The sequence below is a fragment of the Octopus bimaculoides genome, chromosome 18 (genome assembly GCF_046866305.1).
Source record: "Octopus bimaculoides isolate indiv1 chromosome 18, ASM4686630v1, whole genome shotgun sequence".
Lineage (NCBI taxonomy): Eukaryota > Metazoa > Mollusca > Cephalopoda > Octopoda > Octopodidae > Octopus > Octopus bimaculoides.
The window spans coordinates 27,677,579-27,695,817 of record NC_142945.1 but is presented as its reverse complement, the minus strand read 5'-3'; the positions used below and the strand labels follow the sequence as shown (position 1 = coordinate 27,695,817).

The window sequence follows — 18,239 nt, the reverse complement described above, 5'->3', positions numbered from 1 at the left end:
ACGAAGAGTACTCCACAAGCTACTCATCAGGCCTAAGATACCTTAGTTAAATGAAGACTACATTGTCATCAAGGGATCCCAGGTTAACTCACAGGAGATTTGATCAAAAATGCATGGAAATATATAAGTGGAAATCTAACAAATATATTCAAAAGACTTTGGTCAGCCCAGAGCCATAGTAGAAAAAACCTGCCCAAGGTGCCATGCAGTGCGACCGAACCCAAGACCACATGGTGGGAAGTAAGCTTCTTAGTCACACAACTATATAAATATATATTTGTTCCCAACCAAGTCCATCTTACTGACCCCACGTCTTGCATCCTTCCACCTTACTTTTTATCCTCACTCCCATCACTGCCACAACTCTTATCTACTCATCACTCATAGCTGCCTCCATCTCAGCTTTCCATCAGCTGAGCAAACTGCACTTCACACAGGCCCCTTTGTCTTTTACTTAGGCCCATATATAAGAGACTGCTCTTGATCATCTTTACACCCACCAACCAATACACTGTAGCTTCTCCGTGTTATACTCATACTGTTGCACTATCAACCAACACTTCTATTCCCAGGCCAACTCAGTTACTACCCAACATGTACTAGATGTTGCAACACTAGGATGCACTCCAGTCTTTCTTTCTTTCACTGTACTCGCTACATTCATTGCTTCCCTACACCTTGCTCTCACTGTGTTCTCTCCATAGCCTCACCATCAGGGATGCATTCTCTGCATTTATACTTTCTCCTTCCCCCTACATCTATAATAATCTCCAGCCTCCTTCCTTCATTGCTTTCACTTCACTCACCCACTGTGACCACACCCTCTACCTCCTTTTCTCTCACTGACTTTGCCACAGATTTTTCATCACTCCAACAAGTCCTCTCATTTCTCCAATTCTAGCTTACCCACACAAACTCCATACTTCTCTTCCCTTCAATGACTCTCCCATGATTCCTTGCAACCCTTGTTATTTTCTCTCTTCCTTTTCCTTTTTACCTTCCATCCATACTCTTCCTCTTCAATTCCTAGTTGGAGACGGGAGAGGGAGATTGTCCTCTCAACCAATATACTGTTGGATGATGGACTCTGGTGATGATGTTAAACCATGCTTTTCGATTGAGGTGCTGGGATTTCAGGTCTTCTTCACTTTGTTTCGGATACCTTGTACAACACTGCCCGCTTTGCTCAGCCTTATGGTCTCAGGATCGACATGGACAAGATGAAAGTTCTAACAACAGATAGCTTACTGTTCATTGTGCATCTTGATGGCATTCCAACTGAGCAGGTCTGAGAGTTAAAATATCTTGGCTCACTGGTTGCAGAGAAGAACGTGGCATCAACAACAGAGATCAACTGCTGAATCAGGTTTGTGACACCTGTGTTTGCATCCTTTTGATAGTGAGTCTGAAAGAGGCCCAACATTTTCATAAGGATCAAGATCCATCCATACTCACCTGTATAATGTAGGATAACCCTGGACATACCTACACGATCCACCTCATCACTATTCTACATGAATTGTGTCATCTCCAATATCATCCAGTCAAAGCTATTAATATACTCCTCTCATCTTACTTTTCTCACCCTCACCTCTCTGACCAGAATCATTTCACCTCTCTCTTCTAGTCTCCTTCAGTTATGGGGCCTTGTTATATCCTCAGTCTTGCAACTTGCAAGTTGATCAAGCCCATGCTAAAAAATACACCCAGTACATTCTGTAAAGTGGTTGGTATTAGGAAGGGCATCTGGTTGTAGAAATCATGCCAATGTAGAGATTGGAGCATGGCACAACTGTGCCATGCTCCAATCTCTACATTCTGTCTCATTAGATCCTGTCAAACCATCCAACCCGTGATACTGCTACTGGTGATGATGAAATACACACACACATCTGTGTACTCACACGTATATGTATATGATTGCCAAATTTCAAAAACATGTCCTTGAGGAAATTACTTCCTTATCACGGTCAACTAAATTATGTAATAGTTATACAGTTGATGTTTCCACCTAAGCCATACAATTAGCTGTTGAGCAAAACAAATGAATTTTTAAAAATATTAATGAGATGTTTTGTTTTCTGTTCTTCCAAATATATTCTGCTCTGGACATTTGTTTCAGGCAATTTTAAACTTTATACAAATTTATTCCTGTTATTGCTATTGGAGTTCGAAGATATGTTGAAGAACAAAACTACTCCTCCTTCTCATCATCATTTAACATCCATTTTCCATGCTGGCATGGATTGGATGGTTCGACACTAACTGGCAAGTCAGAAGACTGCTTCAAGCTCTACTGTCTGTTTTAGAATGGTTATTAATGCTTAATATGGCTGGATGCCTTTCTTAATGCCAACCACTTTACAGAGTGTACTGGGTACTTTTTGCATGGCACCAACAGCAGTAAGGTCATCAAATAATTTACAAGATAGGACCCCCTGATTGGGGTGGGGAGTAATATTGAGGGAGGTTGCTTTTGTGCCAGATGATGAGAGTTTAGAATATGGGTAGAGGGACAAAAATAGGCATCTTGTAACAAAGGAGATACATCTCTACTTCAATAGAAAAGAGAGAGAAGAGAGAGGGGCGAAAAGATGATTAAGTGAAGAGGGGCCATGGATTGGATAGGATAAATGGGTAGGCAAGTTCATGAGATTGTGAAAGGAAAGTGGAGGGTAAAGAGGGGGTAATGTAGTGAGTGGACAGAAGTAGAGGGACAAGTTGTTAGGAAGATATGTTGTGGAGAAGAGATTCAACAGGAGAGATTGGTCCACATGACCCCTTGGGATCCATATATGATTTTTGGGAGTCCACACAAGCAAAACAATAAATTGGAAATCCACAATAGTATTTTAAAGGCTCATAGAAAATTTTGCTTTAGATATATTTATTGCAAGAAACAGCTTGATTTCTTTCTCTAATGCTTTAACATGTTTCCAACGACTGAAACAGGTTCTTTTGGAGAGTTAGTTCTATGCAAGTGAAAATGTGAAAAATAGAATGGAATTTTGAAAGCAGTATCTATAAAACTAGTCTTTAAACATCGAATTGCTATGGGGTCCACCAGAATAAAATAGCAATCAAAGGGATCCATAGATTTAAAAAATGGTTAAGAACCACTGGAATAACAGGAAGGGAAATACAGTAGATTGTAAACATAGGTGGGGAAGGGAGATGTGTTAAGAAGATGGAATGTGAGGGGGCCAGGGTTATCAAGGATAGATTATGTGCAGGGTGGTGGTGGGGCGGAGCCTGGGCAGCTCTTCAGCTAGCCAACTCCTATCAAACCATCCAACCCATGCCTGCATGGAAAACAGACGTTAAATGATGATGAAGCCATTTTTCATTGATACCTTTCCTTCTCCAGATCAGTGTATTTTTCTTCTTTAAATATGTAGGTACTGATTTTGGAAATTCCAGATTTTTGGAAGCAAAATAAGAGATCTAGTATTGTGTATATTCAGCAAGGATATGTTAGAGCAATTAACTTTTGATACATTTTCAGAACTACTCTCATAATCAAGAAAATCTTGTCCACATGAAGATCTCGGCATTAATTGATCATTTAAAAGAAAGAATCATTTTATCATTGATAGCATTCCTTCTCTAGAGCAGTGTATTTTTCTTCTTCAAATATGTCATTAATGATTTTGGAAAAGTATATCATGTTATTTTCCTTTTCGTTTTTTTTTTTGTGTATTCATACATTTGACACTACCATGCATCTCTTCATATACTATCCAGAATACCACTCAAATGTATGTCATATATGCCATAAACTATGGTTTAAAATGTTCTACAAAGTACAATCAACAGTTACTCTTTCCTCAGTAATCAAGTTTCATTTAAAAGACCGAGTACCCATCATCGTTATACAGTACTTGAAATAAAAATGAATTATACTTTTATATTTTCTTTTTTATTTCCTAACTAATTTTACAATTTCTTTAATGAATCGAATTGCATATGATTGCAAGAAAATTTCGAATGAAGAGGGAAAAACCATATAAACATATCATTTATACTAACGTGCTAACCTAGCCTCTTTCTGATCAGTCGGCTAACAGGAAGTCTGCCGCGAGCGCCATCTTCGTTGGTCTGCTTAATTCTTTGATTTGAGAATTCTCCTCTGAACAAAATGAGGTTTGTGGCATGAAATTATTTACTCTGAACTCTTTATATATATATTACGTCTTTAACATTAAAAACATTCATGAAATATCTATAAATATTTCTCTCCCTCATACATGGATGATTTCTCAATTTCATTTCCATATATTTCTGTTGAAATAGAATCTGTATCCCGTTGTTTTTATTATAATTTATATAAATTTCCTGAATTTTGTAAATTGTGTTTTTGAACGTTTTCCTTTATATCTTGTATTATCTGAAAGATCTACGAAATGATATTTCGGAGTTTTTTCATTTTACCATTTTGACTAGAAACAAAAACCTAAATGTGATTTCATTTTCTACCTCAAAGACGCCATTTTGCCTTTGTAATTATTATTTGTTAAATTTACCGGCACCACAGTAATTGGTCTCTTATAAGATGATGCTTTCTCTTGTGTCGTCACCCTTTTATTCCATTCTTTTTAGTTCTCCTACAAGTTCATATATTTTAGAATTTTCCTTCTGGGATGTTTGTGAACATTTCAGTTGAAATACATTGCAATTATCAGGACTTCCATACGACGGGATAACTGCACGCTGCTGTCTCGTGGAGTGAGAGAGATGGAATGAAATTACCCCCATGCGTACTGAATTAGTATTTCGGGGTCGTAGAAGACTCGGTATTTGGTGCGAGTTTCATTTACGCTGATACTTGAGATATTTCATAATTAGTTGTGTGCGTGTATATATATATATATATATATATATCTGCGTGTGATCATAAATATCAAATTACATTTTTGCATGTATATATCACGTCTCAATGTGTTATGTTTGATTGCGTATGGTAGCTTGGATAACACATGAATGAACACTGATATTAGAAAGTAGTTAATATAAGAAATCAAAAATTGTACAATTATATTATTCAAGGTAAACTCAACATATTTGTGGGTTTGTTAAACACTTGTTATATTTTAAAGGCATTCGTAATGCAGTAAATTTTCCTGATTGAATATTCATTGGACCTATTTTATTGCTGCCTTTTTTTTTCCTGTTAGGTTCCATATATAATCGCACTTATTTCCTTCTCATTTCTGAAATTGAATCCCTATTGAAAAATCATTCTTATCTCTCGATTTTACTCTGTCCCACCGGGTGTTATTAATGAAAATAAGTTTTATTAAATCGTCAGGGAGACTCACTTGGATTGTGAAGGATTACATTGTTGAGAGTAATTAGTTTGTTTGGCGGTTGCGGAAGAATATATATATACACATCGTATTTGTGCTACTGTGATCATCTACTTTCGCTTAAGGGATTTTGGGGGTGCGCCCGGCTTTCTGTATCAGTTGTATTACTTTTGCAACCTTTTGGTTATAAAGGCTTGTAACTCGACCCCCCGACTTTCCTATGCAATGTTGGTTTTTCTTTTGGAAAACAGAACTACAATTTATTCATCTGAAAATGTAGAATTTTATTATGGAGCAAAATTATAGAAATTATTCTGAGAATGTTCATTATTGTATTCATTCTTCACTAAAATCAGTCTGACAAAAAAATAAACTTTTATGTGGTCAGTTGCTTTGTTAGAAATGACAGCGAAATCGCCCTCAAACCAAACGCCCTTTATATTTTTTTAAAAAAAGAGGGAACGTAAGATAATGTTGATTTGTATACAATATGTCTGAAAAATTCAACACTTGGATTTTGATTTTAGTCAAGAATGCTTTGTTAATGTAGGCAGTGTCTTCTTTCTGCTCAAAGCCCTGATCAAGAAGCGAGTGTCTTCGTGCTGCAGCATGAAAAATTTTTAACTATTCAATTCTGGAATAATTAAATAGTTCAATGTGTGTGTATATATATATATATATATATATATATATATATATATATATATATACACACACAAACACACATATAAATAGACAAATTATTCATTACCTTTCGAAAGAAGAGCACAGAAAATGAGTTTACTCACAAGTGTAATTGTGGATTTAATTTAATCCAAGTAGTTGTTTGCATGTTTGGCACCGGCCTGAATTTTTTTTTCCTATAAGAATTACGTATGCTGTTCAATTCTCTTAACTATCAGATGAATTCTTTTTTCCGAATTGGCCTCATAATTATCTGCAACTTCGATTAAGTTAAATAATTTCTTTTGAAATAAAAGAAGTCTTTTCATTTTATTTTCTGTGTTTGAGGCCCCCAAACATTATTCTGCATCCCTGCCATATGGTACCGAATTCAGCTCCACTACGTGGGAGCTTGGGCAAATGTTTTCTATAAGTGCCTCCGGCCGACCAAAGTCTTGTGAGTGGATTAGGTTGACAAATTGAAAGCCCATCGTGTGTATTGTGTGTTTGTTCCCCAGCACCATCTTGACAACTGGTGTTGGTGTTGTTACGGCCCTGTAACTCGGCTGTTTGGCGAAACAGACCAATAGAATAAGTACCAGGTTTTAAAACAATATGAGTACTGGATCGATTCGTCTGATGACAAAGAAGTAACGAAATAAGTTCAATTTTTTCCACTGACTGGCAGTGCGGTGTGGAGGCTAACTCCAAAACCTCCCAAGAGAAATTCTGAAATGGCCTTTTCTTCCAATCTGATGAAGTAGAAATAACAGATCTAAAATAAGAGAAATTATTTCATTTTTTTTCTGTTGCTAGAGGTTAGATAAGAGAAAATTAGGTAAAATATGACAATTATTACCAGAGAACATGGTTGTATATTACAAACAAAATTCAATATAAAAATAAGTTAATAAATAGCAATGATAGTATTTTTGTTACAGAAATAACTCCACCAGATTATTTTAGGACATATGGAAGATACTTTGTTTTGTTATTGCCAGCATGGCTGCAATCAAATAACTAAGACATGTAAAACAATACAAAAAAATCTATAATAAAACAACAGTACTATCCTTGCTAAATGTATATCTTTTACTTGTTTCAGTCATTAGACTTGTCATGCTTGGGCACTGCCTTGAAGAATTTTAGTCAAATGAATCAACCTCAGTACTTTTTTGAAAACCTGGTACTTATCCTATCAATCTCTTTTCCTGAACTGCTAAGTTATGGGGACATAAACACATCAACACCTGTTGTCAGGAGGTGTTGTGAGGCAGACAAACACACACATAGATATATACCTATGATGGGCTTCTTTCAGTTTCTGTCTACCATATCCACTCACAAGGCTTTGGTTGGCTTGAGGCTGCAGTAAAAGTCTCTCACCTAAGGTATCACTCAGTGGGACTGACCCCAGAACCATGTAGTTGTGAAGCAAACTGCTTACTACACAGCCATGCTTGCACCTATGTACTTTATACTTTAAAAAAACATTAAATATACATATTTGAAGTATTATTGTTTATTTCTTTAGAAAATGTAATGACATTCATGTTTGGTATTGTGTTCTGCTTCACTGGTGTCTGTTTGTGTTGTATTTTAAATTTAAGGCCATCATATGATTCTTGTGCATTTTTATTTCCTTCATTGTCCTGATAGCTTTGTCTTCAACGTCTCCAACTCTCACTGTTTTGTTTGTTCCTAATGACAGCAAAACAAAATGTTGGCTGTGATCGACAGCATAATGTGGAACCCATCTCCTCATCTAATATTGTTTGCTACCCATTGATATGACCAAGCCATATTAGTAGTTGCAATATGTTGATGAATTATTTTGTTGGCATTGTACTGGTGGCCCCTTCTCCAGAACAAGTCTTTACAATCTTCCAGCTACTTATTTTTTCTTTTTGATGCTCATAACACTTAACACATTATATATACACATATATATGATGGGCTTCTTTCAGTATCTGTCTACCAAATACACTCACAAGGCTTTGGTCAACCCAGGTCTGTAGCAGAAGACACTTGCCCAAGGCTGGACTGAACCTGGAACCATGTAGTTGGGATGCAAACTTCTTATCGTACAGCCATGCTTCCAACCACTCTGGTCATAAAATGATAAAAAGACCAAGAAAAGAAGAAAGTCTCCAAATTTGAGATCAGGATTTTTAATCTTGCCTAAATATATCACAAGACCATATTATTGAAATGCAAGTGATCTTCTCATAGTCTGCTGTGATACTTTTACTCCTGAGCTCATGAAACTTCCTCATAAACACACATTATATATATTCATGCATGTGTGTGTTTGAAAGGAATTATGTACTCAAGAAATTCATCTGTAATTACATTCTGTCTTCTACATGTGTCCACACCTCCATGAAGGCACTTCTTCAAGAAAGAAATGACCTGACCCATGGCACTGTTAGAAATCCTTGCAGTATGGAAAACAGACATAAAAAGATGATCATCATTGTTGTAGCAACGTTCTTCATGTTGGCATGAGATAGACAAGGCTTCTCGAGGTAGCATTCTATGGCCTGATGCCCATCCTGATTCTAACCTATATTTGTTTCTCCATCTCCCTTTGAACAAATATATTCATGCATGTTGACTGCTTGCAAATTTCTTGCACCTGAGATTATTTTGTGTCTCTAAAAGCCACCATTTGACCTTGCATTAAATATTGCTGTCATCTTTGAGTGTCTTGTTTGATTGAATATCACTGTCAAGTTGTTAAGATAGTGATTACTTTTCTTTCTACTGCTGCATCATGGAAATGTATCTTTGTTGTGTCTTTCCCATAAGTATTTTCATGATCATTAATCACACCTAATGAAAATAAATTCTATAATTAATCCAAGAAAATGAAATGTCTGTACACTAAGAAATATCAAGCTATTCTATCTATCAGTTTTATCATATTGACATTGATGAGATAGTTACATAATACAAAAAAACCATGTATTTGAAATCCTGTAACATTTTATTTGTGAAGTTCATTAATGCATCTATTACTAGCTTATAGGATCTTCAATTAACCATTGCATTGTTTTTGAACTCTGTTTCTTTCTTAAACTGCCTGTTTTCAGTTTTGCTCTTAAGTCAAGATTGTACAAACAGCATCATAGTTCAAACCTCATGTAATTTGCTTTATGCAGACAGGAAATGAACCTTTGTTGTCAGCAGTAATAATTAACAATAATTTTATGTCCCTCTTGTTCCAATTAGATTAATATGTATAAGAAATTATTACCCTGAGTCATTGTAGATTCTTAATCTATAAGCTGTTTGTGTTATTTACTCCAATGCACTAAAGCTAGTATAAAAATTACCAAGTTCTGTTTTGCCATTAACTAACATTATTGTGACTTTGTAATACTTTTAATGCTATTCTAGTTTAAATGATCCTTAAGCTTTGAGTAAATTCCTGAGCAAATTTGTAAAACATTTTTTCTTTTTCCCTTATTGTTTTCCAATTTAGAATATTTGTTCACTGAATAGTTTTTTACATTTGCAATTATTTCAGAAGTTTTTTCCGCCCCAACTTCAGAAATATTCGTGGTCGTGGTGGGCCACCAATGATAAGAGGTGCTGGAATGATGCGGCCCATGGCACCACCATTCAAACCTGGGCCAATGTGAGTTAAGACCTTCCTTTCACAGTTATTTACTTAAAAATGACACCTTTTTTTAATTAGATAGCTGACTACCTTGTCAACTTTTAACTTGTAAATTATATAGATTTTTGTTTTTATTGGCTGTTAGAATCTAATTGATTAAAATTTGAACAGATTTTCTTGAATTTTACAAATCTATTTCTTATTGTAGGTTCCGAGCATTTGTACCACATGTTCCATTTGATTTGGCTCAGGTGTGTATTAAACCTATTTTCATATGACCAATGTTAAGGCTGTTTGTTATGTTTTTGTGTCTTACAATATTTTTCTATCTGTGGATCTTAAACTCTGCTTTCTGTAATTATTACTATCTTACTGGAACAAATGATTAAACAGTTAATATATTCCATCCATTATTCAAATTGTCACACTATTATCTATTTCAGTGTGAGAGTGCCTTCCCACGAGCTAAACCTGCTACAGACGACAAGTTATTTACTGAAGTTAGTATTTTTTTTTTTTTTTACCTCAGATTTATTTATATATTGTAACCATATTTTAACATTTATTTTTTGCTAGTTGATCTAGTTCAGGGGTTCTCAACCATTTTTTATCTAGGGATCTTTTTGATTACTATTTTATACTGGTCGCCACCTCCACCCATTCAATGTTTAAAGACTAGTTTTATAGAAATTTCTTTCAAAATTCCTATTTTGTTTTTCACATGTTAACTTGTGTAGGTTGAACTATGTTAGAGAAAGAAACAGTTTCTTGTAATACATACCGATACATATATCTAAAGCAAAATTTTTTCAGGGGCCCTAAACTGTACGCCACTATGTTCCAAATAGAATATACCCTAAATAAATATATATATATATATATATATATATATATAGCCCCTATCAGTTTACTTATTTATTAGTGATAAGGAAAATATTCACTCTTGCTCTCCGAAATTAATGTTATACACTCACAGTAAAGTTAAGAAAAAAATCCTTTTTTCAAGACTTATGATTTAAAGGATTATTCCTTTTAGTCTCAATCCAATACTATTGTTTATTATATATAAATAATATAAATTTGTTTGTCTTGTTTGCAAGACATAAATAATATATTGTATCTTGAAAAACAAATGGTTTTATTCACTTTACTGTGAGAATAGACCATTAATTTAGAGGAAAAACAATGAATATTTTTCTTATAGTCATAGTTATCACAATATGAATGAGAAAACTGATGAATAAACTCTTCTAGTGTCTGTGTCTCTGGCAGTTATATTTCATTACATGTAATAGTTTAATAAATGTTTTCAATATAACATTCTGTAATCTATGTTGTGTGCATTACTGCCTTAGTTGTGGGCACAGTATGGCCAAATGGTAAGTTTACTTCACAACCACAAATTCCCGGGTTTGATCCCACTGCATAGCCTCTTGAGCAAATGCCATTATCTATAGTCTCAGGTCAACTGATACCTTGTGAGTGAAATTAGGGAGATGCTATGTGACCGCCTCATCACATAGTGTGTTATGCTGATTCTAGCTGAGAATTATGTAAAAGGTACACGTGTCTGAGGAATGCTCAGTCACTTACATGTTAGTTCATGAGCAGGTAATTGTTGATTGAACAACTGAATCCTCATCATTGAATGATGGAAAGGCATTGTCTTAGTTACTGTCATTTGTAACTGATGTAAATATAATATTCAACAGGTTTTCTGCTTTGGATAATAAAATTTGATTTATAATGCTTTCATGTCATACTTTAATACTTAAGTTTGTGACACTATTTATTAATGCACATGTTAAATGAAATATTTGAATATATCCATGGTCTGCAAGAGTCATGGGTAAACTGCAGAGTCACTGAATGGCATGCTAGCCAAAAATTGAATATTTTTAGTAGCGTGGCCTGCTTGCTGGTGAGCCATGTCTCAAAAAAGGTTGCCCATGCTGGTTCTAGAATATTACCACTGAGATTATACTGCTTTGTAAATTTGAAAAGATTTAAATTTTTTCCTTTCCTTGTATATAAATCTTTGAACAGCCAATTTATAATGAAGAGTTTTATAAGTATGATTTTTATTTGAAATTGTCAATCTTATGTTATTAACTTAATGCATTATCAGTCTTTTCTCTGTTTATTTAGGCTTTGTTAAAACGTAATCAAGATCTGACACCATCCACATCAGAACAATCTGCTGTACTTGCACTAGTCACTAAGATTCAGACAGTGATGGACAATCTTATTCTAACTGCTTCATTTGAGCCAGCAGTAAGTTCAATATTTATTAACTTCAGATTTAAGATTACAGATCTGCTGTTGGCAAGAAATTTTCATGTTGGGTATTCTGCCTGCTTACAGTAACCTTTAGCCTAAAAGAACAATGAATATTTTTGTGATATAATTTGTATTCTATGTGTAGTGTATGCCGCAATAGTATTTGGAAAATATTGTAACTAAAAAGGTGGTTTTTCAAAATATACCTAATTAATCAACATTTTTATGAGAAAAGCCACTCGGATTTCCACGATTTGAGGAGTTGAAATTTATGACTTAATAAGATGAGGCCTTTTTAGATCACAATGATTGTTGAGGCCATAGCTTTCTTATGGTAAAATTATAATTTGCTGAATCAGTTGCAATATTGAAAGCAACAGTCGATTCATTATATGACATTTACTCTTTTCCCACTCCGCTGGCTGGTGTTGCACAAATTCAATGAAATTAAACACATTTAAATACAGTAAAATAGTTTTATATAAATGCTGCATGTCTCGGAATAAGTTTAAACTGTATAAAGGAATTACAAAATTAATAAAACCACACCATTATCATATTTCCTTATTGTATCAAGTGGAAGAAATTTTCTGCAGCATTAACACAGCTTGACTTTTTAAAATTTTTTTGTTTTATAAATCAACAATAATGGTGCAGGCTGTTCTTAGAATTGTTTTACTCTTCACTTTCATCATCCAGTTCCACTTTATGAAATAATTTAGAACAGCTTACTTTAAAATAATCTGTTTAAGGATAAACCCAATTTTTCTCCAATACCAGAATAGGTTTTAAGGCATGGTGCTTCTGTGTGTGCATGTGTATTTTTTTTTTTTCTCTTGAGGAGTGGTTAAGCATTTTCGAGATAAATCTCTTGCTTAATATACTCAGTCTGTCACATGTAAATAATATAATACTTATTACTGACAGCTAGGTAAAATGAAACCTGTAAAACTTCAAATACAACCTGATTACACACCAAAACACTTGGAGTGGAATTAAATCCTAATCAATTGGTTAACAGAAGTTTAGTAATATAACCACTCAGCCATTTATGGTGACAAGGAAGATTTAAAAAAAACAAAAAAACTAAGAGTTATAAAATTAATTACCTTTTGTAAAACCAATGAGGTTGCTGACTGTCAAAAAATAGCAGCTAAATCACCCTGCTGCTGTCTTAAAGTGGTCTGGACACATTTTATAAATAACTGCAAAGGAACAGCAACTGTCACCTTGCACTCTATACAATTTACTACTTCATGTAGTTCCCAGCTAGGAACCTGAGATTGTGGGTCATGCTTAATCAACTATAGCCAACATGGAACTATAGAATGACTCCAAGGGATCAAGATTGTAGTTCACTTGTGCAACCACCAAAGCTTCATGTCATAGGATGGTAAAACAAAAATATACACCGATTGTCACATCACTTTTTCTTTCATATAAATTGCTGCTACTGCATAACAAGGTGCAACGTGGTTAATCTACAGATTGCTGTGCCATAAGACCTACTTAACTATTACAACTTGTATAAACATCACTTGTTACAATGTTTACAGTTTCAGTTTAAATTCTTCCATTGAGGCTCTAGTCAATAGAATTCTTAAATTACTTTCAAATTAGCCCCCACACCAGTATTGATACAAAGATCTGTGATCAAAAGCATTCTTGCTGAGTCCATTCTGTCCAGTTTTTTTTTTCCCCCATATAAGATAGTAGGGTGTGATTTGAATGAGATTCAGCTGCTATTTTTAGCAAATTGAGTAACTGCATAAAGGCTTCACATTTACTTCGTGTCAGTGTTAATTATTTTCCCTGATTACTAGAGAATACATTTTTTTTTTATTTTTAGCAAATTGAAGAAGTACGACAAGTTGGGTCTCACAAGAAAGGTACAATGATGGCAGGTCACAATGTGGCTGATATGGTTGTCATCCTGAAAACTCTACCAACAAGTAAGTTTTACTGTGAAACTAAATTTACACACACACACACATATATATAGATATCATCAACATCCCTTTTCCATGCTGGTATGGGCTGGATGGTTTGACATGACCTGGTAAGCTGGAGAGCTGCACCAGGTTCCAGTTTGCTTTGGCTCAGGTTTTTACAGCTGGATACCCTTCTTAATGCCAACCTCTTTACAGTGTGTGCTGGGTGTTTTTTACATGGCACCAACACAATGCCAATCCTCTTCAAGGAGAACAGCCTTAACACTTCTGCTGTAGAGGACGGGGGTTGCTGAGTATACAGCAAGGGGCCAGATATCTCAGTTTTTTGTCCTCTCTTTTGAGATGATATATATATGTGTGTCATGTTTTCCTGGGGCTAAAAGACAGTAACTTTGTCCTTGTATAGGACTGCCATTGTTATGCTAACAAATAAACTTATATATATATTTGATTTGTTATTTTGCCAATTCTCTAATATTTACTAAATGTCTATTAAATGCTTTTAAATGTCATTTTTGGACAGAGGAAGCAGTGGCTGCATTGGGCAATAAAGTAGCCGATGATTTACGCACTGCTGATCCACATGAAGGTCAGTATATGTTTTCATTTTTGTTGCTTCATAATTTATTTCTAAATAAGTATATGGTTGTATATAGCTGTAAATCTAAATGTTTATAAACTTACAGAAGTTGAAAGACAATTATTAATTAAATCAATTTTTCTGAATATTTAGAGTTTTTTTTATATATATATATATCTTCCTGATTATTTATCCACATTAGCTGAAATTGGTTTCTGTCTTTTTTTTTAGTTCTCAGTATGTTAACCAATGAATCTGGTTTTGAAATAAGTTATTCAGATGTTTCCGTAAAATGTTTGATTACTACAATCCCACCAAACTTGAAAAAGCTGGATCCTGAACTTCATTGTAAGCAACTACTCTTCTATGTTTATCTGCTTATTACTTGTGTTCCAGCAATATTTCCATTTTGTCATATTTTTACACAGTTGTTAGTTGGACTGTATTTGTAGATCTGTTATAATCCATTCTACTATAGGCACAAGGTCTGAAATTTAGAGGGAAGCTCATTGATTACATTGACCCCCAAAAGGATGGAAGTCAACCTTGGCAGCAGACTTGACGAAATGCTCCTAAGCATTTTGTCCAGTGTGCTAATGATTCTACCAGCTTAATGCCTTTTCATAGATGTGTTATAATGAAATGAAGTGTCTCTTGATATAAAATAGGACAATTAACTTGTAAATTATATTCTAGATTTCTCAAAATATTGTATTTCAAAACACATTGTTATTATTACATATGGTTTGTCAGCTCTTATTTGGATTCCAAAGGGGCAATTTCTTGTGTATTATCTTATCTTTCTCTGATTGTTATTTTAGTGCAACTTTTCTATATTTGACAGTGGATGGTAAAACCATGCAAGGTCACTTGGCTGCAATCAGACATGCTCGATGGTTTGAAGAAAATGCTTCACATTCAAGGTGATTATACAAATATATATCTTTGAGTTTGTAGTGTAAGTTCTTACAAACATCTTCCAAAGGAGTTTCAAGAGTAATCTCACCAGCAGAATCAGAACTTTTTTTTTCTTAAAGTGAATAAGATTGGTATGATGGTGTACTGTTGAAAAATATTTGAAATTTTCTTCTCATTGGACACTAACAAACTGCATTTAATTTATTAGAAATATCAATTGAATCTCTTAAATTATAACTTGGGTAGACTATCTCTGAATCATTACAGAAAACTTTTGATCATAGGTGAATCAAGGGTAAACTACATTTGCTTTTTCTAACTGTTGGTGTGTAGAACATCATTAGCTTGTTTTATTTTGGGCAGGTGTGTTCTATTCTAGCCCCAGACTGACTAAAGTTTTGTGAATTGGATTTCATAGATAGAGACTAAAAGAACCCCATTGTGTGTGTCCATGTTTTGATATTGCCCAGTAGTTTTAAACAAATACCATCATTAAGGAGGTGGTCTTACATGAAACCCTGTTTACCCATGAGGAAGTATTCCTTGCTTGGAAACAGGAGTGTTGGTAGCAGGAAGGGCATCCAGCCATTGAAAATCTGCCTCAATGAATTCCAACTACCCTGTGCAAGCATGGGAAAATGGACATTAAAATGATGGATTATTCATAGGAAAAGAGATTTCATCTACACACATTGTTTTCAGATAATTTGGTTATGACAGAATGTGGCAACAGCATGTTAGATATAGAATTTTGATATTTTCTTTTCAATGTTTGGGGTATGATACTTCATGCTACACCCAAACATTGATGATTTCATAAGTTCTATTACTGGAAGAAGAAATAAGAATCATTAACTGTTATTGTAACAAAGAATACCTTTGGATCTATCCATATTCAATCACTTGCTACCATCACTCTTTCCCGATTATACCAAATCACGAGGGATAGCATCAGACCCATCTATATTCAATCTCTCTACCATTTTTATTCTTCCTCCTTTATCACTCACTAGATTTATATTACTCTCTCTTCCTCTATCACATTGCTGTCTCTATTGTTACCTCCCATATCACCCTCTTACTCCTCCATTAATCATAATCCCCTATTACTCTCTGTCACTTTCCCATGACCATATGGAACAAAGAATTGAGAGGATTCTTTAGTTTTACCAAAGACAAAGCAACCTCTTGTACTGGTACCAGGATAACAGTGTAAAACTCATTGCTGAGGGCAAGACAGTCTCCTTCTCTAGTGCTGTTGCCACAGATAAAATGAACTGTATACATTCTGAAAAGTGACTGGCATTAAAAGGGCATCCAGTGTTAGAAATCATTCCAAAATAGAAAGCACAAGCTCCAAATAAGAATTAACTCAAATCCTAATTCTTCAAGCTTGTTAGCATGAAAAGTGAACATAAATAAATGATGATAATTTAGCAGAAAGTCAGTAACATTTTCATAGTTTTTACTCCTTTGAAAGCACAATCTATTTTTATATTTTCATTTATTTGTAGTATCAAAGTGTTGATACGTTTAGTACGTGACTTAAAAAACCGATTCCAAGGACTAGAACCTCTCACACCCTGGATTATAGATCTGCTTGTAAGTTAACACATTTTCAATTATTTTGTTCATTTATTGTCTAACTTAAAAGACCTATTTCTATAAAATAATCTGGTTTATTTCCAGGCTCATTATGCCATCATGAACAACCCATCACGGCAACCACTTCCTATTAATGTAGCTTTCAGGTAAGACTTCTTAACATTGTTTTTCTTAATGAGTCTTGTCTAATTCTGCACTGATTATGTGCTAGTTAAGCTGAGTTGATCAAAATTAGTTAAATGAAGATAGCAACCATATATATAAATTTTATACTCATAATTTCTTAACTTCTTTGAAACTAAGAAATAACTTATTTGCTTTCTTTATGTAGACGATGTTTACAACTTCTGGCAGCTGGCTTTTTCTTGCCAGGCTCAGTTGGAATAACTGATCCATGTGAACAAGGTACAGTACGTGTACACACAGTAATGACACTTGAACAACAGGTATGTACAGTTTTGAAATATTTATAGAATAGAAGTTTTTCTTTTTAACGGAGAATTTTCCCTCTCATTTTATAAATTCTAAATTCTTGCAGGACCAAGTTTGCTTCACTGCGCAGACTCTGTTACGGGTCCTAAGTCATGGAGGTTATCGACAAATTCTTGGGCTAGAAGGAACTTCAAGTAAGTAATCTAATGTTTCAGTAACTCTCACTTATATTGCAACAAACTTGACCAAGGTATGTAATAATGAAACCTTATTAAGCCTTGTATTCTAGCTAATAATAGGTTCGGTTGTTTCAGACATTGCTGTAGAAATGAGCGTGTGGGAAGGAGTTGTGGTTACACCATCAGACAAAGCCTATGAAAAACCAGAGAAGAAAGAAGAGGATGAGGATGCAGAAGAGGGTGCTGAAGAAGAAGGCATGGAAACTTCAGAAGCACAATAACTCAGGTAAATAACTTCTTGCTCATCTCTTTATCCAATTTCATTTTATGAAATTATGAAGGACAGCTTACTTTAAAATAGCCATTTTAAAGAGAAACCCAATTTCTTTCTTACACCAGAAGAGATTTTGAGACTTGGTGCTTATGTATAATTTTGTGTTTAACTTTTTTTTTTCAAGAGGTGGTGAAAGTTTCCTTTTGTTTAATATACTTGTCACATGTAAATAATTTATTACTCTTTCAGTCACATCATTTGAAAGATGCTGATTTACTTTTTCTCTCTCTCTTTGCAGACATTTTGGTGTTAAACTAGTTAGCAGTTGAGAAACTCATCAGTATTCCACCATCATTTTATTCATTTCAAAATAAACATTAGTTCATTTTATCCAGGTTGTTTGTTGGGTTTTTTCTTCTTTTAGA

At 34.4% G+C, this 18,239-nt stretch overlaps 1 protein-coding gene across 2 annotated transcripts; it reads left to right on the top strand.

Annotated features, from left to right (window-relative positions):
* Positions 1-4,048: 4,048 nt before the first annotated feature.
* On the top strand, positions 4,049-18,204 carry LOC106876443 (interleukin enhancer-binding factor 2 homolog). 2 transcript variants are annotated; one of them, XM_014924992.3, is made up of 15 exons: positions 4,049-4,143; positions 9,502-9,612; positions 9,803-9,845; positions 10,038-10,094; positions 11,743-11,868; positions 13,724-13,826; positions 14,350-14,415; positions 14,638-14,754; positions 15,251-15,329; positions 16,839-16,926; positions 17,014-17,075; positions 17,261-17,375; positions 17,468-17,555; positions 17,676-17,826; positions 18,113-18,204. In XM_014924992.3, exons 1-14 carry the CDS (start codon positions 4,139-4,141, stop codon positions 17,819-17,821), a joined length of 1,206 nt encoding a protein of 401 aa, XP_014780478.1. In that variant the 5' UTR covers positions 4,049-4,138; the 3' UTR covers positions 17,822-17,826; positions 18,113-18,204. The 2 variants fall into 2 exon arrangements, with proteins under 2 accessions (XP_014780478.1, XP_014780477.1); XM_014924991.3 differs by having other exon boundaries at positions 17,661-17,826.
* The last annotated feature ends 35 nt before the right edge of the window (positions 18,205-18,239 follow it).